The sequence below is a fragment of the Cyprinodon tularosa genome, unplaced genomic scaffold (assembly GCF_016077235.1).
Source record: "Cyprinodon tularosa strain WSP-4 unplaced genomic scaffold, ASM1607723v1 ctg71, whole genome shotgun sequence".
NCBI lineage: Eukaryota > Metazoa > Chordata > Actinopteri > Cyprinodontiformes > Cyprinodontidae > Cyprinodon > Cyprinodon tularosa.
Window position 1 is genome coordinate 2,013,257 of NW_024039463.1, and position 27,061 is coordinate 2,040,317.

General features: G+C 37.6%; 1 protein-coding gene across 1 annotated transcript; it reads right to left on the bottom strand.

Moving 5' to 3' along the window:
* Window positions 1-24,621: 24,621 nt before the first annotated feature.
* LOC119772483 lies at window positions 24,622-26,823 on the bottom strand. Its single transcript, XM_038268921.1, has 2 exons — window positions 26,513-26,823; window positions 24,622-26,278 (listed from the first exon to the last, which is right to left on the bottom strand). Exons 1-2 carry the CDS (start codon window positions 26,751-26,753, stop codon window positions 24,888-24,890), a joined length of 1,632 nt encoding a protein of 543 aa, XP_038124849.1. The 5' UTR covers window positions 26,754-26,823; the 3' UTR covers window positions 24,622-24,887.
* Between the last annotated feature and the right edge of the window lie 238 nt (window positions 26,824-27,061).

Here is a 27,061-nt window from a genome sequence, read left to right on the forward strand (position 1 = left end):
TTTATCACTGGAAATGTGATCAGGGCAATCTAACCCAGCAGCACATTCTAAATTCTGCAGCCACAGTGCATCTGAATATCAATACTTTTGTCTTGATAGAGCAAAAGAAATTTGATTCTTCCCCTTGTGTGAAATATTCATCACATCCCTATCCACTGCTGCTCAGTGAGCATTTCTCAGTTTTAAATATAGAACGACAGGAAATGATTTACAAATTACTGAGAGAAAGTTATTGCTAGATCATTTCTAAGACATACTTACACAGTGTGTGTAAAATGTTTATTCTTGTATATTAGCCTCTGTAAATACACATGTCTTGCAATTTGCTTTGGGTCCTATTTGATTGGTATCTTTGCCTGGTCTCCCTCTTATATGAGAACCTTCTGCAGTTTCGATTCTTGTTGGATTCCTACGTTAGGTTAAACAACAATAAAAGCAGCAAATTCAGAGGTTGATTGAAGGAAAAACAAATCAATGTGGTGCACAGTTAAAACCTCAGAGATTTACTGTGCAACTCATTTAAAGGGGAGGTAAAATATCCTCATTACTTACACAGGGATGGACCACCTTTTGCTTCGGAATTCCCATAATTCTTTATGGCATTTATTTAACTAGATGCCTAAATATACTTTAGAGATTCTGGCCCATAATGTCAAGATGTTGTTATCTAACTGCTGTATATCTGGTGAGTACACATCCATGATAAAAATATTTATACTATACTATACTGAAGGTGCTCATTAGGATTAAGGATGGTGATTGTTGTTGGGTTTTTTTTAAATACCCCTGAAATTATACAAATGTATATAATGTAATTTTTTTCCCTTTTTTAAACAAAGCATCTTTAGATTAGTTCCAAAAGTGATAATAAATAATAATACAAAAGGTATCATCTCCTAATTGTTAATTAAAACCGTTTTCTCAATGTTCTGAATCATACTAATACTCAGTCGACCAGTTGTTAAAGGAATAGTACACCCAAAACATGATTAGCCTTCATTTTCTACTCACCCCCATGCTGAACAACACTCTGGAGTACTTTTTTGATATCTCAAATGCATCTGGAGATCTGGGAGGCTTCTTACTGTCTGCTGACATTCAAATAATGGAGGTCTATGGTGACCGAGACAGAAAGGTCCATAAAAGTCCACAAAAAACGTGTCAATATTCCTCCATACTGCTCGTCCAATGTATTCCAAGTGTCCTGAGTGGGTAGCATCCAGAATTTACTCGAAACTAAGTCATTTAGAATGTTTTTAGAGCATAAACAGTAGTGTATAGGATTTCCTAAAAGCGCGCCCCTGCGAGTTCACGAGTCTACGGAAACCGCGGCAGACCAAACCAGATGAAAGTGCGCATTCAGCTCGGCAAAGAACTCATGCTCTTCCTCAACACTGAAGTCCTCAGACATTTTCCTTTCGTTGTTTCTTTCTTTGCACAGGTAAACAGCAAATTTCTTCTTCTACGCTTGCATTATCAAGAGCAGACGCTGAATGCGCACTTTCATCTGGTTTGGTCTGCCGCAGTTTCCGTAGTCTAGTGAACTCACAGGGACGCGCTTTTAGGAAATCCTATACACCACTGTTTATGCTCTAAAAACATTCTAAATGACTTTGTTTCGAGTAAATTATGGACGCTACCAACTCAGGACACTTGGAATACATTGGACGAGCAGTATGGAGGAATATTGACAACTTTTTTGTGGACTTTTATGGACCTTTCTGCCTCGGGCGCCATAGACCTCCATTATTTGAATGTCAGCAGACAGTAAGAAGCCTCCCAGATCTCCAGATGCATTTGAGATATCAAAAAAGTACTCCAGAGTGTTGTTCAGCATGAGGGTGAGTAGAAAATGAAGGCTAATCATGTTTTGGGTGTACTATTCCTTTAAGAAACACCTGTATATGTTAAAGGACAAAAGTGCAATTACTCCTATTTCTGCTAAAACAATGAAATATATTGAAATGCCTGTGCAAACCAGCTGACCAAGCAACCATTAGGTTTTAAACAATTACAAACAGGACATTTAAACTACAGAAAAGGCTGCAATGTAATGTGGAAATAGAATAATACTTTAATTGATATTGACAAGTAAACAGTTTTACATTTAGTCTAAAAGCCCATTCAATGAGTCAGTTTATAGAATTGACCAGGACAGCTTGAATTGCATCTTCAGTATAGGGACAATGCAATAGGAAACGAATCAATCTGAGTATCAATTGTTGCACCACAAACTGAGCAGTAGACATTCAATACAGTCCCAGACAGGCTGCTTTAATAGAAGGTAGCTATGAAGAGTAGTAGAATCATTCAGATTACCCCCCTCACATCTTTAAAATGCATGTGGTATCACATTGAGGGTGTGAGTAGGCAATGTAAAAGGGTTTAGTCACCATTTTGGAGAAAATATACACTCCAAAATAAAATGCCACAGTCACACAGGGGAAAAAGTGCCTTTTAGGAGCATCCTATCACCAGAAACTATGCTGTTATTTTTAAATATTGGCAGGCATTTTCCCAACACAGGAATATTGAGTAAAATTTAAAAAAAAAGATACAACAAATTTCGATTTTTTTTTCACGTTCCCCCATTTTCTTTATCATTTCCTCAGTCACTGGGGACTATAGCCTTTCCCACCTGTAAATTATAAGGCAACAAAAATGTGAATCAAAATTGTGAACGCTTTGATGTGATGATTAGGCTTGATCCCCAAAGCAAATCTAATTTATCAATCTGTTCTCTGATCTGTAAATATTTATCTGAAGACTGAAACAACAAGGCTGCCATTTGATGTAGAAAAGTTGTCAGTTTCTATTTTCTGCAATGAGTAAAATAAGTGCAAACACTGGCTACATTTTAATTAAGCAACATGTTTTTATTTTACAGGGTGTAATTACTAAACAGCACAGTTTTTTACAGACTGTAATATCCAACAGGTTTCATTTTTGGGGCTAAAAATTCTGTTTAAATCCCTTCGAATATCCAGAGGGAAGGGATTTTAAAAAAAATCTTCTGCATGATCATTATCATCCAAATAAAATGAAATAAACACAATCTATTAGTCAGTGTCGACTGAAGGTATGATTTAGATTTTTCAAAATTAATTACCAGGACTAAGTCATATTCTGGTTTATTCAACAGTAACTAAAATCTCTCTGCAGCTCTTTTAAAAGACGACAATTGCATATGGCTCCATCAATTATCCACAAATAACAAAGGGTCCTTTATGCTGGTGACTAATGTAGTTGTCTTATCTAGAAGCCTTTCAGATTAAGATAAATGGGTCAGTTTGAAAAGTAATTACCTAACTTTAAAGCCAATCTGTTCCTTGAATATCTGTTCCTTATCAAAGTAGGTGTCTAACCTGAGACTGGCTCTGTTTTCCTTTGTTCTGCCTCAAGTGAATGTCTTTTGGGAAATGAATACATGATTGATTTGCTATACTGTCTCCCCCCTGTTCCTAACACTGTTAAAATATCTTCTCATTGTAATAGCTGGGTAACAATGAGAATAGCTCAGGATACTCTCCTATCTACAGTCAGGGTTGGAGAAACAATTAAAGAGCCTGAGTCATTGACTCATACAACGCTTGGATGAAAGTTTAAAGCATTGCACTCACAGAAAATGTTCCATAGAGAGGGTATTGTCTCTTTGAAGGCTGCAGACAGATTTATTGAAAAGGCGTATCAAAGCAGGCAGCCCCTCAGAGATAAATACCTAATTTTTTTCTCTTCTTTTCTTCTTCTTGCATAGATAAGCACCCAGGATTCTGATTCAGGCATGCTGTTTAGATGGCTTATTTTCTGCCTCAAAACAGACTTTGATTATTCCCAGTGGTTATCTGGACCTGAGGTTTGTTTTCTTTCTCTGCCATATTTGCATTATATAAATGATCATTTGGCTGACAAAGTGGGCACAGATCCAATATTAAGCATGCTAATAATCTCATCAGTACCTTCATTAAAATGCCAAAAGAAAATCTTTTCAAGGGGCATTAGATTAATTCTCAACTATGCAGCTGTCTTTTGTTATTGTCTGTGATTTAAAGATGGACTATTTTTCCTATTTAAACATAATGGACTATTGATATAAAGTTTACACTGGATGTTGGCTACAATCTAATTATATTACATAGATAAAGTTAAAGCAAATTACTCTTGAAACAGAGATGTACTGTATCTCAAGCTGAATATATTGTTTAGATTTTTTTATTGTTTCTGTACAATCCACTGTTTAATTCTCTGAATAGAGTTTTAACTTTTGCACAGCTGATGACTGACTTGGCCATTGTAGCAATATTATTATTATTATTTTTTTTAATATAATTGACTTTCCTGCCTATGTCTCTGGGACCATTGGGACTATAATTTTGCTCGGGAAACCTTCACTTGTTTTATCCTCATATTTTTTTTTTAAGTGCCAGTACATTTCTCTGTTCATTCTTCTTTCAATTTAGGGATTTTTTGTTATTATGCAATTATTGTATTTATTGTTTGATGCAAATAAATTTTGATCTGTCTTTTTTGTCCCATTGAAAATTATTAACACGTTGCAATAATATAAAATTCGTATGGATTTTATGTCTAGAAATTAAGGTTTATTTTGAAGAATTTTGAAATGAGAGTATATTAGCTTGAAAAGTTTTTTAGAACAATTTGAAAGATTCAACAAACACGCTTAACTTTTGTAAATAATATGATATAAATAAATATGGTCCCAGTAAATCTGAGGCAGTCCAACTGATTGTAAATGAGTGCATGTTCATGTGAAATGTAAATCTGTATAGTTACTAGCCCGTTAATGCCATATAAGACTTTGATTTCCCATTCTGTCAGAAGGTGTTCATTCAGAAATGGTATTGAAGATCAAAAAGAAAAACTTTCAAGGTTCAGAGATCGAGGTTCTGCTGCCTGAAAGCTGAGCAGCAGAATTAATTAATCAGTAAAAGTCAAGCAATGGGAAATAAAATACAAGAGCTGTATATGACAGGATTGCACTGTAAAAGAAATAAAAGAATTAAAAACTAATAATACAAATAAAAATAATTTTATGGAAACAGACAAAAAACTGGTGGAGCCACAAAATAACACGACACAACAGTCTGCAAAATCTCCTTAGAACTAAAACACCCCTGTACTACACATCTCCATACCACATTTGTCATCCCTCAATTGAACTCTCCATCTCTCTCATGCATAAGCATAAAAATATTAACGGTGACCCAAACATTCCACATTTTATGTAATAAATCAAAGGAGTTGTGACGAAGTGAAACGAATGCAAGTCTTACATGAACTTTCAATCAATTTTCTTTTCCAGGTGTTATTTCAATAGTAGCTTGATCTCACATAGAGCTCACTGACTGTTCTTTCTTTTGACGAAATAAAAACTGAAACCAGTGTTCCCTGGATACCGACATGCCAGCTGCAAGTGCAGTGTACCGGTAGTAATGTCATCAGGGAATAAAAATGTAATTTATAATTGCAGTGTTGCATAATTCTGCTTAATGATGTCACCGAATCAAATGGATAATTACTTCTAAGTAAGATAAATCTGGTAATTTAGTAAAAACCTAGGTCTGGATATCAGCTGACTGATGTGCAAGACTCCTACATCAATTCTGGAGAATTCATCACATTTTTCTTCATACCAGAAAAATGATTCGAAATAAGAGACAAATGGTGAATGCAACATGGCCTACTAAATCACTAGTAAGAACGATTTAAGAACCGATTTGTTGGTATGAATGCTTCTTCCATGAGGCCCAATGTCTCCAATATCTTCTGGATATTTCTGAATATCAGTTTTAATCATGCAAGTAGAAGAATCAAATGAATAATGGAGGTGTCTGATATTCTTTTTACGCAGCCATTACAACATTGATTGGGATGTATGCAAGAAATGAGGTTTGATTAATTAATACGCAAAGTTTACAAAGTTACTTGATTTAAGCATCCATCATATTCAAACAATGGGATCCTCCATATAATTTCTGCAATAAAGTCTGTACTGTTGTCTTTTCATCATGCTTTAAATACTTTTAGCCACAAATTCTTGTTATTAAAGCTTCCTGTACACTATAATGATTTCAGGGTATCACAGTTTAGAGCTTTAACTGTAAATAGTAGAATAGTAATGTTTAGCGTGTTGTAGGTAAATGATGATTAATGTTGGATATTTCCAGAGCTTTGCTCTTAATATGCTGATTATGAAACTGTGTTTTAAAAATTCCCCCATTGAGTATTTTCTTTATGTGTGAAATTCTGTAGAATATTTTGCATGTGCATGTGTGTGTGCTTGATACCAGTCAATATTCTGTCTAATGTTTATTGCTTCTCAATGTCCTGCCCACATTTGGATTGTGCAGCTGCAGTGACTCAGCCCTGCATAAACAGAAGGGAGGAATGAAATTTCAAACTGTCAGTGTAAATGCAGCAGAGATTGCTATTATGCTGATGTATGGAAAAAAGCCTTGTGTTTTGTTTCACACCATTAAACTTTCCCAGTACGAAGTCCTACGTTAACAAGTAATTTGCATTTTAAAGTGTTTCATGTTGAATAAACTGAGAAATCTCAGTCTCTAAAGGAGTCTTTCATTTTATAAAGTGTTATTTGTAAAATCCCATACCACAAAGGCATTGCTCTCTCTCTCTCTCTCTGCCTCAACATCTATCTGTCTCTCTGTCTATTTATGTCTGTAGGCATGTGGACATGTTTTTATTACCTTGTGGGGACAGTGTAAGGCCAATTTCTGTTACGCTACATTGTGGGAGCTTACCGGTACCTTAACTGTGTCCAAATTCGCCGGCTGCGTCCTCCAAAGGAACCGTTCTATCTGGACTGTCCTTCGTAGGCAATGAAAATAAGAAGGAATGAAGAGTTTGGCTCTGAATTCAAACAGGTCCAGCCTTCTTTGATTGTCAACAGCTCTACCTCACTCCCTAACCAAGTAATCATGACAGTTGATGCACAAAGCATGAAAACAATGGATGCCAAACTTGAGAGTATTATTCTGTGTGTGCTCATTTCATTTTTTAGGAGCTCCAGCAGCACTACTGTCATCACAGATAACTTAAATATCTCCGGTATCTAGAGTCTGAGCCTCCGTATATCCCTTAAATGGTATATGACCTGTACATATATAGTGCTTTTTCAAGTCAGGAGACTTGACCAAAGCGCTTTACACAACGCTCAGTCATTCAGCCATTCACACACACACTCACACACTGATGGTGGCAGTGCACTAACTGCTTTTTGCAGATGATGTAGGTTCTTGGCAGGAGCGTTCAGCTGGATCCCTCCTGCCAGAGCCCACAGCATGAACTGGTGTGGTTTGCAGCAAAGTGTGAAGTGGCCAGCATCAGAGTCAGCTCCTCCAGGTTTGAGACCATGGTTCTCGACGGGAAAAAGGTGAGGGAGATTGATAGAGAAATCGGTAAGGCTGCTGCTATAATGCGGGCGCTGCTTCAGTCTTTTCTGGTGAAGAGAGAGCTGAGGTAAAAGGGAAAGCTCTTGATTTACCAGTCGGTCTATGTTCCTACCCTCACCTATGTGCAGGAAATCTGAATCATGGCAAAAAGAATGAGATCCCGCATACAAGCGGCTGAAATTAGCTTTTTCCACCGGGTGGCTAGGCACTCCCTTAGAGATAGGGTGTGGAGCTCGGTCACTAAGGAGAGGCATAGCTGAGGTGGCTCAGCTTTTTCAGATGCCCCCTGGATGCCATCCTCTGGATATGTACCAGGCACCTCCAACTCACAAAGGGATGACCCAGGACACACTGGAGGGACTATGTCTCTTGGCTGGCCTTGGAGAGCCTCAGGCTTCCCCCAGCAAAGGGGGAAGTATCTGGGGAGAGAGAATTATGGGAGTCCCTGCTTAGACTGCTGCCCCCATGACCCGGTCACCGATAAAGTGAAAGACGACAAGTACAGGTGCAATTCCAGTTGAGAAAAGATCATGGTAAGTTAAAATAAATTCAGTTGATGTCAGCCAAACCCATTTTCCCAGTCAAAGATAAAACTTTTGAATAAATCAAACATTATCTGTAAAATATCTGACTTACTAACCCTTCAAACTAACTATTTTCATTCATTTAAGACAAACCTATTCACATACTTGTATCATATTCAAGTTTACTTACAATTTCACAACTTATTGTCACCATGTCCTATTTTCCTCTCAGCATATTGCTTCCACCTACAATGAATCATGGGATAAGGTGGTCCATGGAGGTTCCACCGGACCTGTCCTCCCAACTAAGGGGGAAAGAAGGCTGCAATTGTCTGCCACATATTAAGGAGTCTTTGAATTCAAAAAGGCCTTAGAGTAAATTTTAATCTGAGGTGGTTTTGGAGGACGTAATCACCGAATTCAGATCTTGTCCCCATAGGGAAATGAAAGCTTTGCTCATGGGGACCAGTTGAGTGGTACAGAACATGGAAGTTATGCTAGGTGGCAGGTTTCAGGAATGCGTCTATCAATCCACTAGCAAAGAAGAAGAGGACAAAACACAAGGGAGCATAGCAGACGAAGAGCATATAGCAACCCAACAGTGGACTGTGTTAACCTGCGTATGGTACTTCTGTTTTCAGCTCCACATTTCTATCCAGTAGAGACACATCACAGCTCACCAGGGGAGTCAGCAAAGTAGACATTGAAGAAATGTAAAACACATGATGCATACAGAAACTAGTGTTGATACAGTCCTCACATGATGTTAAAGCAATCAATCTGTACATTTGTTAATATGTTTTATTTATTCACTTTAGGCGCTGTTAAACATGGTAGGCTACGAGGGAAACAGGATGAAGCTTGCCTCAGAAAAGGTGCGCTTGTTTTCTTCCATTGAGTCTTCCTGCTACTATATACCGATACTAAAAACACTTAAGGGCACCACTAGCTTTTTCAACACTAAATGAGGGTAATTTACACGTGCATCGTGCATCGAAAGTCCCACCTTAACAATTCAGTGACCATGAGTACAGCTGAAGCTGACACCTTACCAACGTGAAAAAACTCAGCAAATAGACTGAATGGTTATTGCTTTGTTAGTGCAAGTTTGCGCACTTAAAATGATAAGTTTTGCTACTTTTGGACAAATATCCAGATGGACCATCCCTCCATCTGGATATGTTCTGACAGCCTCTTATCAAAAAGAATATTTTGCATCCCTCAGTGTTGTTTATCTTAAGGTCTATTTTAAAAGTGACATTTTTATCCAGAATTTTTATATTTTATTGAGATTCAGTCATTTTCAGTTGGAAATTAAATTCAAAGGATGTTTCAGTCTGAATTTACACAACATAGTACCGATACACCACTGCACAGTTTTTAATGATTTAATGGTAACTGTTAATTCAGGAACCCCTGCTGCTTTTGGTAGTGTGGATCACAGAAAACTCAACTACTGGAGCAGTAGGCTGGCATTACAAGCTCTGATCTCTCATAGTTACAGTCCTACTTCACTGATTGCACACGTGAATTTGCAAAACCCTCAGCCCCTCTTGTTTATGGGGTCCCCCAACGCTCCATTCCTTAGCCAATTCTCTTCTTGCAATATACAATTTTTTTTTTCTCAAATTTATACCGATGATTTCCAGAGCTATTTACCCCTGATAGCTAAATCCAATTATCCTATTAGTTCATTTGATTTTCTAAGCTATGTTAAATCCTGGATGACCCCAAACTTTTTGCTGGTGATGATTCTCAGTCATCAAAAGTTTAACAGTAAAACAATTCAATGGAATTGGTTTCCAAGGTTTGAAGACGTTTTGAATCCAGACATGTTGAATTGAGAAAGCTTCCTGTAAGGGAAGCGAAACGTCTTCAATTCTTGGAAACCAAGTCTAGTGGATTGTTTTTTAAACTTTTACAGAACCCCAAACTTTTGTTTGCATCTGATCTAACAGATTGTTCTGTTGGCTTTTTGGGCCCCTTTACACTAAACATAAAGGATTTTATGAGAAATCTAATAGCCAAAAACCTGATTGCCAGGTTAACTCAGTTTTGAAAAATATTTTTACCATTTGAAAATTTTATCGAAAAATAAACGGATACTTGCCACATCGAGATTTGGAGACTAAAATCCATGCTTCTATTGAAAGAGGATTGGATTAGTGCAGTTCTCTTTATGTTTGCCTGGACTATTCAGCCTTGTATTGCCTGCAGATGGTACTAAATGGAACTGCCCGTCTCCTAACAGGGAAATGCAAGTGTGACCTCATATCACCAGTCCAGGCTTCGCTGCACTGGCTCCTAGTTGGTTTTAGAAAGCATTAGAAAATCTTTTGTTTTGTTTTTACAGCTTTTAATCGCTTATGACCCTACCTTTTGATTGAAATCTCTAATCAACTCCTACTATTCATCCTTGAAACAAAAATAATGAAGGCGACCAAGCCTTTGTGGTGGCTCTGGAATAACCTGTCCTGGCACATTAGATCTCCAAGATCAGTTGGGGTTTTCATATTCTGAGTAAAACCCATTTTTTTCTCTCTAGCTTTTTACCAAGCTTAATCCTCTAAATACTTGCCTTGCAATTGAATGGGGACCTGTGCAGTGTGTGTCTTGCCTTTCACCCATATACTGATAGAGATAGGCAACAGCCCGATCCTGACAGATAAGCCGAAGAAGATTGATGAATGGCTGCTAACTGATTTAGTTAACATTCATTAATTTATTTTTCTCTGCCTGTCAGGTACAGAACAATGGGGACTTTTATGTCTGTAAGGAAGTTTATCAACTTTTTAAAAGAGCATAAGTTGTTAGTAGATTGAAGCTTGGGCATGTACTGTAGATAAAAAGGCACATTTTCTCTAATATCGATTTCTTCTTTGTTTTAAACATAACAAGCATTTTAAATGACAGCACCTATATACTTTCGGACATATACTTATTTGATTTTATTTTATTTTGTTAAGTGGCTGCCACTTCCAAGCTCTTAAAATTCAAGCAAAGACAGGAGGACCCTTCTGAAATAAGCCTAGTAGTGTATATGTGAAAACAGCAGGGATTAGAAGATGCTGGGATTTAGGTGCATAGTTTCACTCCAGCTAATTCATGAATTTATTACCAGCCAAGATATCTTTTTATGCTTTATTGAATAAAGGAGGAAGAGTTGGCTTATTTAGCTAATTCTTTTTGATAAATTATAAAGTAGTACTACAGAGGCACCAGATTTGACTTCCTGTATTTCATGAACAAAACATTTGTGTATTCCACCCCATCTCTTTTGGCAGATTTCAAAGTTTTAATAGAAAAGTGGTCCTACACCAATGACACTCCATTCACTACTGCTGTTACTTTTACAGTTATTCACTGTGAATATACTACATAGTCAAACTAATAAATCCAGGGAAAGTTAAGGGAAAGCATAAAGTGCTAAATTTCACTCCAAAGTAAATCATTTTTAACTAAATGTTACTATTTTAAAGTTGCAAAGTTTCAGAATCATTCTGGTCCACCTCATAAAGAAAAAGAGGAGATGTGAATCCCTCTACTGTCCCACAATGGGGAAATTCACTCTCTGCATTTTAACCCATCCCCTTGCGAAACAGCAAGCTGCCATTGTGTGGCGCCTGGGGAGCAGTGTGAGGTTAAGGGTCTTGCTCAGAGACCCAGAGGGGCAGGCTGTGGGGATCAAACTTGGTGCTCGCAACCTTCTCAGCGCACAAGCACTGCTCAAGGCCAACACTCCCACCTGATAATAATCAAAGAAGAACCTTACTGAAAGAAAATGCAGCACAGAAATAAAACACATCATCCAGTTAAATATAAAGTGCTAGTTCACAACACCTTTTTTCTTAGGTACTTCACAAATATAATTATACATTTTTGGGAGGCCTGTGTAGTTACTGTCTTTAGGGTTCTTTGTATCTGATAATTTCTGCCAACTCAGCTCCCTCTATCTCATATTAAACCCTCTGCATCCTTCTCCATATCAATGAAATTTCCCTGTAGTTTTCCGTTATAGTTTTCCATTATATTGTATAGCAAACCTTGTATTATTGTCTATCATTGGTAGTAACTCAATACATTTACTCAGTTACAGGGACAATACTGTACAAATTAACTTTGATAATACTGTACTTTTAAAAGCAGTTTTACTGCACTTTTTACTTTTACTTTAGTATTATCAGTTTATCACTTTACTTTAGTATTACGTATTTTCAATAAAGAAAAAACAAGCTTGTTTTAAACAAAACTACACCAGGCATGCAGCTAGTTGTTGTAAAAGGTATTCTTGTTTCTGCACAAGATTTTTATGTTTTGTTGTTATTTTTATATAATTGCATGCTGTGGTGATTGTAGGCCAAGCAAATATATAGTAAATAGATTTTTTCTATTTATGTTCTTTGTTCTATTCTAATATGTGCATTTCCCATGTAATATTCGTAAGTGGTAAATATGTGCAAATTAAATTTGAACATATCTAAGTATCTATTTTATAAAGGATTGTGTTGTAAAATCTATTTTCTATCCATCATCTAGCCATTTATTGATTATAAATCTTTTAGTGAGTGTTTTGGCTCCAAAGTAGAAAACAGAGAACAGATTTGGTTCCTAGAATTTCTAAAAGTATAATTGGGGGCAGATCTTTTAGTCAACAGGGTTTTCCTCTGTGGAATCAACTACCAGTTTCAGTCAGTGAGGCAGACACCCTTAAAGGTATTGTGGAGGATTTTCAAGAGCATTTTTTAAAAGACCTGCCGTCTCCACCTTTTAAAAAAATGCTTGTGTGAGAGCATGCACAAGCCCATTTCTCCTCGTGCACGCTCTGTTGCTGTTCTCATAGCTCATACAAGCTTACTGTGCCCGAACATCCGCACTAACCCGTAAATCCCTCAATCACTATATAGAAAACTATATAGTAGATTTTATAGCAAAGTCAGATAACTGACAGTTCGGACAGATGATCATTGCTTTATGCACCATTGATCACGGCTGCTGTGACACCAAATCCCATAATGCTTTGCAAAGTGAGAAACTGGTCTCTTTTTTGATAAAGCTCATGCTTAAGGCCTTCTAAGTCTGACTAAGATGTTTTCCCAAAAGCAAGCAGAGGTTCCTCTTTTAGGAATGATGCCCCGCAATTCATAGACAAGGCTCTCAATGCACCAATATGCTGCATTACACATACCAATATGAATAATTCTACTGAATTTCTTGTTGCTGAACATTTTGCTAACGACATGTTTTAAGCATCTTCACGCCAGTGTGAAGGTATCTGTTCGAGATTAGTAATCAGGTTGTAATACTCGCAAATGTTCATAAAATTCAAACAGTGTTAATGGTTTCAGCGGTTTGGCAACGGGGGGTGGGGGGGGGGGGGGCAAGGATTTCTTCTGGGGTGGCATTTGCACCCCAACTATCCATCTGGCTTTTCCACTCTACTGGCTAAGAGCTAACATGCTAAGCTTTTTCTTTCCTATACAGCAACCTAAGACGCTAGTTTACCACTACTTTTGCTAACATTGAAGGTATTTATGGATCAGTGTTTCTATTTTTGTTTTTCTTGTCTTCTTCCATCTCCTTGAAATCTCAGTCGGCCTTCTATAGAGGCTTAACTGAATTGGTCACCATACACTGTCACTATTATCATGGTAGTAACCCTATTCAATCTTTCTGAAACTGTCATCAGCTGGAATCTTGTTTTTAATGGTAATTTCAAGTTGTTACACACCGACTTCTTCAATATTTAAAAACAAAACAGTCTATACCACATAATGAACCTGACATTTACAGAAGCCTCAGCGGTGCTTAGACAAATATTCTAGTTAGGATAAACAGAATATCAATGTGTGGAAATGTCCACCCAGAGCCCATTAAGTATTAATGAGGGCTGTTTTCCTCTATTAAATGTCTCTCTAGAGACAGTGTATCAGCCTTATTCCCTTCTCAGGACTTCAATACAGTGAAATTCATACCACTTAAAATATCTTTAGGGCAATCTTTCAGTTTTAGAGGCAATGAAATTACATGTATCAGAATTGACTTGGTGTTATGTATAATGGGATCCAGTTAAACAGGATTTAGGGCAGGTCATATTGTCTGACTGAAGTTAAAACCATCTGTGTCCCTCAGTGTCAGTTTCTGTGGCTTTTATTTTCGACTAACTTTGCCTTATCATCACAAGTTGAGCTATAAAATTTTGAAAGGTTCATCCCGCTTGGCTGAATACATTATATTTCAATTCATTTTGATTGATTTTTGATCAACAGATAATCTCTAAGGGACTTTACTGAGTAAATTCAATAAAGTCATACAGACTTATTGGTTAAAAGCTTTTTGCCTAAGGAAACCCTGGTGATGTTATCGAGTCATTGACTTAGCAGAAGTCATTCCTTCTGGATGAGCATGTAGTCATAGTAGACATTTGCTCCCTTTTTTTTTTTTTTTCTGGAAGATACCCCCAGCACAACCATGCTCAGTGCTAGCAGCGTTCTACAGTGAAACTAGTTTGAAGTAGAATTTACTTTAAAAAAAGCTGGGTAACTTTTTACACATAGAAATTCTTTGTACATTTCACTCAATAAATCTAAGTTGATGTTACTTACTAAGAAGAGTTGATTTAATAAACAAACTCAAGTAAATTTTACTACTTAATTTCCACAGGTGTCAAGTAACGAAGTACAAATACTTTGTTACTGTACTTAAGTACACTTTTTAGGTATCTATACTTTACTCCATTACTTATTTTTCCTCCTACTTTTGACTTCTACTCATTACATTTTCACACAAGTATCTTTACTTTCTATTACTTATATTTTTAAAACAAACGTTACTCGTTACTCTTGGCTTCGGTTTAAAGCACAGGTCACGGATTAGCGGACTGCGATGTTATGAACAACATTAAATCCAAAGATTGTGTCCGAGGTAAAGCTGATTTATTTGTTGTAGTCTCTTGTTATTCACACACAACAATAAACAGTGATTAGCCGACGTGGGTTTTAAAACTGCAAATCAAACTCGCATCTACACAGACCAGTGTGATGCGTTCGTCCGTCAGACAGCTATGGTGCATTTAGGAGCATGGGACATTTCAGACTTACAAGGAAAGAGACAAAAACGGAACAGAACTCATACAATAATGTATTTATTCAGAAACAGTGTGGGCTTTCTTATAGTACTGAATGCTCTATAATTGTGTTTCTGTTATTTTTTGATTATGCACATCTGCTAGCTTTTTATTCTAAAAAATCTATAATATTACAGCAGCAAATTATCAAAGTTTTTCAAAAGCCTGTTTAAAAGCTTCAAATGAGGCTTTGGATCGTACAGCGACAATTGTGCTGTCATTGTTTTACAGGGCAGAATTACAGGATGCAATATTTGGCAATTTTTATTTTTTCATCTTTTTTTTTATTTTTATTCAATGTAATGCATAAATACGTCATTTTATTTCAGTGTTAAATTCTGTTTAAAGTAACAGATCATTAAAAATGTCTCCTGACATTTACTGGTTGATTTTTTTTATTCGGACCCCACTGATTTTTTATTAGTTACCCCTGGTTTAATGTTTCTAAATATATATTTCACGTCATGTGCTCCATCCAATGAAGATCATTGGTGCCATCCACATCCACATCTAGTGAAAACTAGTATGATTGGATGAGTCGTATAACGCAAACACTCATTGGTTAGTTAAAGGAAATCATCAGAAGCAAGCAGGTGTTCTTCAAACTGTAAACGAGAATTGTCTATGCCATGCTACAATGTTGGATTCAGAAAAACATGTCTAAATGTCTGAAAGGTCGGACACAGGTGAGAGCGTATCGGGAGATCGAGACAGAGACCAACAAGACCTCCCTCATCCTTGGCCCTATCTCAAAGAATTTTTTCAAATAGTCGAAAAATTACTTTACTTTATACTTTTATACGTTAAGTAGTTTTTGGAGCACATACTTTTTCACTTTTACTTGAGTAATAAGGTCAAGTTGATACTTCTACTTTTACCAGAGTGTTTTTAAACTGCAGTATCTATACTTCTACTTAAGTAACAAATGTGTGTACTTTTGACACCACTGTTAATTTCTCATATCAACTAAACCAAACTTCTGCCCTCTGAGATGAGGGTCCGCAGCATTCATCCTGCTCCAGCAGGTTCTGTAACTGCTTTTTCCCTGCTGGCATCAGACTGTTGAACTCTTGCAACTATTTTATTTAACTTGCAGCATTATTTAATACCAACATGGCAGAGCCTTGTATAATCCGTTTGAATAGAACACAAATCAATGTTCTACTGCATTTTTGCACCATATTTACCGGTATGCCCTTTGCAAGATTATTTTTAAACTGGTTTCCTTTTCACCCACACTGTTTACATTCTGATCACTGCTGCACTTGAAAATGGTAAAGTTCTCTCACTGTTCACTCTCTGTATACAAAATGACAATTTGTAAAGTCTAAATGGCAATTTAGCCCTTACTAGCATTTGTTTTGCTGGTAAAATTTATACATGCATACAATACACAAGGAGAATGTTGCGAAGCCACTTAACCTAAAAGGTTTTCGAAACGTGGGAGAAGATGCCTGGAGAGAGCCCACATATGCATGGAGAAAACATGCAAATTCCATGCAGAAAGACCCTAGACCAGGTATCGAACCCAGAACCTTCTTGCTGCAAAGAAACTGTGCTACAAACTGCCCCATCGTGCAGATAAGTTAACAATATTTTGTATTTCATATATACATACTGTACGTACGTACGTACGTACGTACGTACATACGTACTTGCATACATACATACACACAAACACGCACACACACACACACATACATACATACATACATACATAAAGTTGAACCATACCTGACACAGATTGACATGAGATCATGTCTGAAATGTATAGCTTATTTAGATGTTGCCGCTAATGGAGACTATGTGATCATCATTGGTAGAAGCAAGTGTTGTGTCCTGTTTGAGCTGCAGTATAGTGTGGCCAATGGTCAAGTAGCTCAGTCTGGTGAATTAATTGAGGTCACAGAAATGGGGCACAGTCTATTCACCCTTTGTCTCATTAGTATTCCTCACTCTGCTATAAAGCTATTTTTTCACACTTGATCAGCATCTTGGTCTTACACCTCTCCTTTTGTAAGATGTGTTAAAGAACAGCTTTAATAGGATATTATTTTACGACTTTGTTTATTTCTATGCCAGAAGACCTTCTATTGTGGATTAATTTCCCCCAAGCAGCAATTGTAGCAGTTACCTCAATCAGTCTGATGTGTATTGAGCTGATGCACCAAATACCAGGAGAGACAGTAATCGCTGACAGTGTTCACTAATCTGTTCTATTGATCATTAAAGACACTTCAGTGGCTTCACAATCAAACACCCTTTGCTCTCAACTTGGAAGACAAACAAAGGGTATCAGATCATCTCATAACCTTAGGGCGGTCTACATCTTTACAATATTTAGTTTCTGCTTGGCTAACATATATCTGTCTCACTGTGTAAATTACAGCTCATTCATGCAGCTTTTACCTGCAAGGAGAGGAGTGTGCTGCAGGGATCATTTACCAACACTGGCGTCTATGGTTTTGGAGATCAGAGGCAGAATCCCGCAGGGGTGTTAATGCAGACTTTGGTTTGAGATCTGTATTGCGTTGCCCCCATCCGGACCCGCTTCCTTCAAGTTAAGGGAAACAGAGCTTGCTGCTACCCATAAGCCCAAGTGTCATTGAATATTTATTATGTATCCGATTTGACGGGGAGAGATTCCTGGGATGTGGCTGCCTCCTCTTCCCCTTGAGGGATGCAACTCAACACTCAGTAATAGAATCCCTAAAATGTGACTGTCAATTTCTGCCTGTGGGACATGGTTAATTAATTATATCTTGACGTTAACACTCTGAGCAAACCTCTCCATATTATTTCAGAAGTTTATTCCAACTAGTTTTTTCTGTCACTGTACAAGTTGCAGTGCAAAGTGATTTATCTGAGAGAATATGAAATGCAGCAAGAAATCAGAGAGCAGATTTATCCAACTGTTAACTAAGAATGTTTTTCTCCTTTATGGCACTGCTAATACAAATTGGAGAGAATACCTGTATATATGCCCACTAACTTGATATACTGTGGAGAGAAAATATATCAAATAGTTCTAATTTTTGGAATCTATTTTATGTCAAGCTTTTCATTTTTAGTTTTCTTTGGTGCCTTTCCTTTTTACAAATAAACAAATGTTTTAGCTTTTATTTTTACATAAATAAGTAGTATTTTTGCATACATAAATTAATAAACTGGAGGATTACCCGTTTCTACCCTTGGTCCATATCTGCTATTAGCTCAAAAAGAGAATCAAAATGCTTGATTTTTTAATGTGAAAAAAAAAAATAAGAATTGTCAGTATAAAATGTGTGGCTCACCTATTAGAGCCATACATTTTTTTGGTAAGATACTAGTTATAGTAAACAACAGGGTATATTGTTTTTAGTTTAGACGAGCAAGGACAAAAAAAAGATTTTTTTATGTCTTTATGGATATTCTGTGGAAAACCTTTTTATTGTATGTTACTTTTTAAGTATAAAATGTTGTAGCCAAAAAAAGCTTTGTTATTGGTGTTAGAGCCTCTAGTAAAGGGGGAGTTTCTTCTGGTTTTATAGGTTTTTGACATTAAGAATTTATAATTACCACAGTTATCATCCACCATAGCTTTTAGATAGGGAGGTCACTAAATATAAACCACAAAATTCTATTAAAAGAAATAGAAACTGTCGATAATATTCAAGTCATATTGTTGAATATTATTTTACTAGAAACTGGCAAAGATAATTACAGGGTTATTTAATCAATAAAACACTAGGCATGTAACACAGTAATCATTTCTAAAAACTATTACAGCTGTTAACTTTGAACCTGTCATGATCGGTTTAGAGATAAACCCACATGCAGAACACCACTGAGACTTGGTAAAAGGTTTAACAGAGTTTATTAAAGTTTCACAAACAAGACAAAATTAGGGCTGGGTATTGTTCAAAAATTTTCGATTCCGGTACCAATACCGATACCTTCACTTTGATACCGGTTCCTGATCGATACTTTTTTCGATACCAGTTTTATAATATCAATTTGAAGAAAAAGAAAATTACACAACATAAAAAAGTACAAATCTTGAGTTTTATTTTAAGCTCTGATTTTTCCATTTACATTTTTCCTCTTACATAAAAAAAAAAAAGTCTAATATTCACTGTTACATTGTGAGGTCCTTTTTACTTAGCAGTTTTCCTTTAGAAAAATTACCATGTCTGACAAACAAGCCTGTTGAATGGGATCCTACTGACAGCGCACCGCTGGTATGTGGGGGTCTGAGCGGCTCCGACAGAAATAATATTGGAAGGCTGATATGGATGAACTGACTGCACTGATTAAGTTTTTAGGTGGATTTTCCGACTTAAAAACATAATAAAACTACTTTATTCCCACTGATCACAGCAAATATAGCTGCAAGGCAAATAAAGGATAGAGTAGCTCCGCACAACGCGCGTCAGAGCCACTTTTAGACCGCGCAGCCAGAGCAGCAAAGATGCTTCAGCCGCGCGTCAGAAGCTGTTACAAGCAGCAAAAATGAAGCAGCAGACGTGATTTTGCTGCTCCTGCTGCGTCCAGTTTGAAAGCAGCATGATTCCCTCCGCTCTGCCTTTGCTCTGCCCACGGGCTGCTGAGAGGAGGATGGTCGCACCGGCTGCGGTACGCTCTTCTTGCAGTCAAACACCGAGCAACTTTCTGCTCTTAAATTGTTTCCGTGCACGATGTATTGCATTGCGCACTATTGGCTTCAGTCTTAATAAAGTGAAGCCACACTTTTGACCTGGGGGGCATTTTAAAGGGGTTCCACGACGCTCGCAACCAGTTCACAACAGATACACATGAACCCTGGCTGCAGGCGTGACCACCTGTGTATTTTTCCTGGATGACGCAATCACGTTAAGTGTTACAGCCAATCACTGAAACTTGGTACCGAAAGACGAGGCATGTTTCGATACCCTGTAGAACCGAAGCATTTCGGTCGGTACCATAAAAGAACCGAAGTTCGGTACCCAGCCCTAGACAAAATTCAGGTTCTGGTCCGGGCAGGATTCTCTGGCGTCTTGAAGAGATCCAGGTTAGTTCTGAGAGAGGGAACCGGTTGGGTCCAGAGACTGTTGGTTCAGCAGAGTGCTTAGGCAGCAGCAGCGTCTTACTTCTGACTTCCATTGAACAGACCTTGGTTGAAGTGATTAGCTCTTTCCCAAGAGCAGCAGGTGGATTCCAGAATGTTGTCTTCAGGTTTGGCTCTCTAGGGCAGGCAGGCAGATTCAGGTTAAGCTCATCCAGAGCTTCTCTCGAGAGACTGGTTTCCTAGGAGCGAGAAGACAGAGGCAATTAGAATAAGGTTTCTCTAAGAAGATAACTATTAGTAAATTCAGAGGCTCAGGTTCGCTAACCAAACTTGGCTAACACTGCGGCGTTGAAGCAAGGTCTGGCAGCTGCTTATAAGGGCCGGTCTCCTGATGAGCTGATGAGCGTCAGCTGTGCTGGAGGGCTCCAACCCAGGAGGAACCACACTCTGCACTCTCCTCCTGCAGAGTGTGGAGGAGAGTGCACCTTCTCCGCACTCTGCTGGAGAAGGTGGAGAATCTCCAGATCCCAACAGAACCTTGTATTCGCTTACAGTGGGCACTGGTTGGAAATGGACGGTTTCCTGCATGATTCCTGTGTGATTCCTGTGTGAATCACGATGTATTTCCTGAGGCCAGTTTTTTTATTTCAAAAAGAACTGCAATGTACCCGGAAGACCACCAGGTGGCGCTTGGGACCTCTGCCGTGCTGAGGGGGACGTTTGTGGGCCTGCAGTCAACTGAAAAACAGGTTTACTGGGGATCTTGGTGTGATATTGTTCTATTTTATTTTGTTTTTGATTAAAATAAAGTTCATGAATTAATTTAACATAGGGACTGCATAATCTTATTTTATGAAAATATTTATAGATAGATTTATAGTAGTTATAGATACACCTCCGATCTTATCTGAGAACTGTCTATTTCTATTTATTTGCATCTCTATTATTTAATGCAAAATAAAATTAATTAAGTTGGAGCCGGGGATACGGACTGAGGCGCAACCAGAGAAAAGCGACAGAGACAGTGCTGCGGCTGGTGGTGTTGAAATTAAAATCATATCCAAAGTTGATTCCTCATTAAGATAAGCCAAAGTTATTCAAAAGGGTATGTAAGAAAATATATTTTCTTTAGTTTTGTAAAATATAAGTGCCGTTGAAAGCTTTGTTTTTGTGTGTTACACTGTTTTTGTGTTACTTTCTTGCCGTCCAATAGAGCTTTGGAGTTGACGTCACAGGATATGACGTTTTCGCCGCTCGGCGCCATATTAGGGGTCCACAGACTAGAAAAAACATTTTCGGCGTTTTCGTCGTGTTAGCGCTGTATTCTCCTCTTCCAAAATGCTGAAAAGCAGTTTTAAACAAAGGGGGCTATATCGCGAAAAGCTTCTCCCAGAAGCCAAGAAACGCTACATGGAAAAAATAGCAAAAATTGGACATAACGACCCGTTTGAGATAAAAAATTGGAGCAGAAACCCCGATCATTTACCTCATTTGACATTCCCAGACATATTTACATACCTGGTCTGTGGTGTCAGTGCTTACACCGCGAATCAGTTCAAGAATTATAAGTCAATGGAGGCACATGTCCAGTTTACAAATGGCTGGGTACATGATTTGGACATTTTTACCCCACCTGATTGTGAATACGTTGTGGTTCGAACAAAGGTAAGTTCTGAGCTCCTTCATTTTATGTACATTCTTAAAGTACATTATTTTACAGTCAAACAGAATGTTTCTTGGTATGAGTACTATAAAGTGTGAACACGTTATTATTAAAGTACTAATTGATTTGCGAAGTGCCAAGTTTGAATTAAATTACAGCAATTCCACTGCATTTTTAATTCCTTTGAGCCCGTCTAATAACAAGATAGAAAGACTGTCGTGGGAAAAAGTATTCAACTATTCATCCTAGTAAATAAACGGAGATCGATGGATTTCACTCAGTCGGCACATTTATTTATCATCTTTGCAAAGAGAGAATAGTCGTCATGGCACAGCATTCTGCTCTGTTCTGATCTGGGCAGGGCTTTGTCCCCCCCTAGTGACAACAATGGAAAGCAGTCAGAGTCATAACAAATTACACACTCTTTGCTTAACAGTAACATGTTATGAATAAACCTTGAGAAAGAATCTGGATTGTTATGGGAAGAAGCTATGTCTGGTCTACAAACAACATTCTGCAGGGAATGGTGTGGCCTTGAGAGAGAAACAGACTGAGTGAAAACTTTTATAGTGAGTAAATATGAATATTAATATATAATGAGAGAATATAAATTTTCCCACAACAAAGACTCAGATAATTAACCTGTCATTTACACATTTACAATGAAAGAAAATAGTTATAAAAAGTGCAAATAACTAATGTTCATTCATAATAAATAAATAATAATGTATAATAAATAATGTTCATTCATTTCAATTGTGTGTTTGCAGGTTATGCACTCTCAGAGACTCTGTGAGCCACCGTTAACACCGTGGGTCATGCTGAGCAACACTGGCACTGTTGAGTGTGCACATTGCACTTGCATGGCAGGGGTAGCAGAGACCTGCACCCATATAGGTGCCCTACTTTTTAAGGTGGAAGCAACAGTGAGGATACGAGGCACAAAAACTGTTACAGATGAGCCAGCCTACTGGATATTACCTGGCAATCTGAAGAAGATTCACGCAGAAGTTGGCCATAAAATTGACTATAGTACTTCAGCTTCTCAAAAAAAGATACTTGACCAAAATATCCTTGCTGAAGTCTCAACACCAGCCAGAAGAAGCCGTCCGCAAAAAAGAAAAATCCCACATGCAAATCTGGAAGATTTGGATCCTCTGCTTGACACGCTATTAGAGCATGCCAAAGCTGTTGGTTTGTCAGGAATGGAGAAGTATTACACATTATTCACACACACAGAAGAGCAGTCAGTTAAGTTACCTCTGTCACTATCCTCTCTGTACAACAAAAACAGCCACTCCGATGATTTGTCAACTCTTTTGCTGTGCTGTGAAAAATACAAAAATGCTGCAATAGTGACTGATGAGCAGGCAGAAGCTATTGAAAAGCACACAAGACTGCAGCACAAGTGTTCTGCCTGGTATGAATGTCGAGCTGGACGAATTACAGCATCCTCTATGCACGCTGTATTTGCCACCAGTTTGGAAAGCCCAGCGCTTACAGTTGTAAAACAGGTGTGCAACCCAGGCAACACCATGTCTACTGTACAAACAAAATGGGGTGTGAATCATGAGGTTGATGCACAAAGGGCCTACATTAAATTAAGAGCTTGTCACAAAAATCTAAAAGTTAAAAAGTGTGGTTTCATCATAAACACTGACTTCCCTGAACTTGGAGCTTCTCCTGATGGACTCACAACATGTGACTGCTGTGGTAATGGCTGCCTGGAGATAAAGTGTCCTTATAAATACAGGACATCCTGCATCCAGGAGGCAGTGGATGCAAACGACAAAAACTTTTGCCTTCAGCTGTCTGGCAGTGAACTTCTCCCGAAGAAAAATCATCCATACTATACACAGGTACAAACTGAGATTTTTGTGACAAAATCAAACCACTGTGACCTTGTTGTGTGGACCCAGAAAGACATGGCTGTTGTCCGTGTCTTTCCAGATCAGGAATTCTGGGAACCCCGTCTACAAAAAGCACAAAGTTTCTTTAAAAACATTTGCCTTCCAGAACTTGTTGGTAGATATTTCTCAGAGCACACCTGTACTCCAGCTTCAAGGGAGACATAGTCCAACAATCTTGTCAAGAAGCATGTAAATCATTCTGCTAGACTAATATTTGCACTTTTTTTCTCTAGCAATTTTTCTCTGATGGTTGGCAGATTTGTTACCTGTAATGTTCACTTACATGTTACATTTCCACTGAAAAATGTCCAATAAGACTAATATTTATAATGTGACTATTTCATATTATTTTTCACTCTGAATACATGTTGAATGTTTAAATATGGGCTCTTTCATTTGGTCATATTGTTTACATTGTTTACCGCTAAATGTCAGATTATATAAGTATTTAATCAAAAAATGTTTATCTAAAAATCTAATCTACTTCATGTATATTATATTAATTTTTTTCAAATTTTACTTAGACTGTTAAGTTCATCAACTGTTTACATGCAACTTCAATTGCTTGAATCAATAGTCTTATCAATGTTTACCAGATCAATTTATTAAATGAGAGAAAACAATTTCTTTCATGTTGTTATTCAAATCTACACATTTCCACTGAAAAATGTCCAATAAGACTAATATTTATGTGACTATTTCATATTTTTTTCACTCTGAATACACGTTGAATGTTTAAATATGGGCTCTTTCATTTGGTCATATTGTTTACTGCTAAATGTTTGATTATATAAGTATTTAATCAAAAAATGTTTATCTAAAAATCTAATCTACTTCATGTATATTAAATGTTTTCAAATTTTACTGTTATGACTGTTATGAAGACTGTTATGAAATTCATCAACTGTTTACATGGAACTTCAAGTGCTTGAATAAAAAGTCTTATTAATGTTTACCAGATCAATTTATTAAATGAGAGAAAACAATCCCTTCCATGTTATTATTCAAATCAACACATTTCCATAGAAAATCATGAATGGAACAAATACAAATTTCTTTTTCACTATATTATTTTACACAACAGTGCTATCTGTACAAATACAATTTAGTTTTTTTCTATCTACATTTTACATAAAAACAGTACTAACCCTACAAATATGCCAAAAGAATAAATGCAGAAAATCTTTTTTCAATCTGCATTTTAATTAATATCAGTCAAGCATTGGGGTTTCATATTCACATGTACAGGTTTCATTTTCATTAGGTTTCACAACCACACTAGAACACATGTTCACTAAGCAGCAGCACACAAACACAATCTTGTCAAGAAGTGTCACCTCTTCACCCTCACATGTAAGCAGCAACCTAATTGGTATAGTTCTGTGTAACAGTTTGTATTTGTTCCTCATGCAGCCAATCACTCTTTCCACATGAATTCTGAGGTGAGCTATAGCTTGCGAGTCTTCGACATCTTTAGCATCCAGTTGACATCTCCCTTTAGTGAATGATGGCATCTTGACCTCAGCACACATCATTCCTACACTGTCCTTAATATCAAAGCCTCTGTCTGCTAACACAATGTCTCCAGGTAATAAATTGGAGAGAAGGCCACAGTTTTCTGTAATGTGCTTGTCTGAAGTACGTCCACCCCATCCCTTAGAAATAAAAGAAATCGACCCATGTGGTGTTATACCAATAAGGTATTTCATAGTGTGTCTTCCTTTGTACCGGGAGAAGGATTGTGCACGTGCTTTTAAATTTGAGGGTCTTTCTGTGCCTAATTCAAAACAATCAACAATAATTGCTACACGTTTTCCAAATGTTTCCAAAAACTGAGGAGGCATTGTGGCTTGTAAACAATGCCTCTCAGGCCAGCTTACCATGGGCTTAAGGCGTGCATACAACACATCAAGGGTGTCAGCAAAGACAGTCGACAGAGTTTTGTGTGACACACTGAAAAGATGGCAAAGATGCAGAACAGGTAAATCAAGTCTTAGACGCATTAGTGTAAGTACAACCATTTGAAACTGTGAAATCTTTTTTGATTCTGACAGAAAAGGCCTAATAGTGTTAAACAATGATAATAAAATGACAAAGCAAGGAAGTCCTGTATAATATTTTACTTTTTTTGTGTCATCCTTAAAAAAATCTGTGTCCAGCTGTTTTTTATTCAGCTCTGACCTGAGCTTCCTGTTCTCCTGTAACAAACGATTTATTTCTTCTCTTCTCTCTTCACACAAGTGACATTCGATTTGTTGCCTTTTTGATGCTAAATCATGTTCCTCGTCAGAGTCTGCAGCCTTGCTGAGCTCCTCTCCTGGGGTTTCCTCCACAGCCTCTCGAACTCGCTCCTCTTCCATTGCCTCAACTACTGTGTTTTGTTTGACCTCTTCTGGTGTTTCTGATGCAATCTCTGTAACTTGCTCCGGTTCTTGTTTTTCTACCATGGTCTTTGCTGCCTGGCCTTCAACTGCGCTGCTGTATCGCCTCTTTAAACAACGCACATGTCGGTCCGATGTTGTGGCGTTTATCTCGCAGTGACCCATATTTAGCGTTGGAACCCAGTCTGGATTGAGCTCATCCATTTCGTATGACGGCTTGCCTTTAAGAGAACAAATCGGAACACACATCAGTCTTAATACTGTGAATTATAACACTAGAAAACTTAAATAGTTTACTTGACAATAGTGGAATAACCCCGATGTCCACTAACAAAACTCGCTACTTATATTAGCCTGATCTACTTAACTCGACATAAACTGAACACAAGTACACCCGGGAAAAAATCATAGCAAAAAAATAATGACATAAAAACAAAGCGAATTTAGACACTCACCAGAATGGAAATGTCTGGAGCAAACTCGTAGGTTTCTTGAGATGTTGGAGAAGGTAATATCAGAACGTCTTACCGCTGATACCCAGGCCATTCGTCGCCTTTTTGTTAGCTCAGATACCTTAGCCCCCTCGCGTTGTTTCCAGGCAGGAAAAGTGTAAAATGAAAGTCCATTTTCTATCTTTGTACAGCTGCGGTCGCGTGACCTAACATTACACCCAATAACACAGCAAGTTCGAACCATTGCTAACTTAGATTCTAAAAATCTGCGAGAATGTCGAGATATTGCTTTTGCCAGTTACCTTTGTGGACCCCTAAGATGGTGCCGGTGCTCCTCCTACTAGGGAAGTGACGTCACACTCCAAAGCTCTATACGTGACATACGGGAGGGTGTCACGTGTTGTGAGCTTATAGCGTAGAGATTAAGCTGAGTGGTCTGTGGTTCAACAGATTGCGGGTTCAATCCCAACTGTGGCTGAGTTGCCTTAAATGTTTTTTTTTTATCGCTTTTTTATAAAGTAATGAAAGTTAGAATGTAAAGTAATGAAACCA

Coding starts and splice junctions, on each gene's coding strand:
- LOC119772483 (XM_038268921.1), bottom strand. CDS start 26,753: ATGGTTCGAACTTGCTGTGTTATTGGGTGTAATGTTAGGTCACGCGAC. Junction 26,279..26,512: donor CTCCAGACATTTCCATTCTG/GTGAGTGTCTAA, acceptor GTTCTCTTAAAG/GCAAGCCGTCATACGAAATG.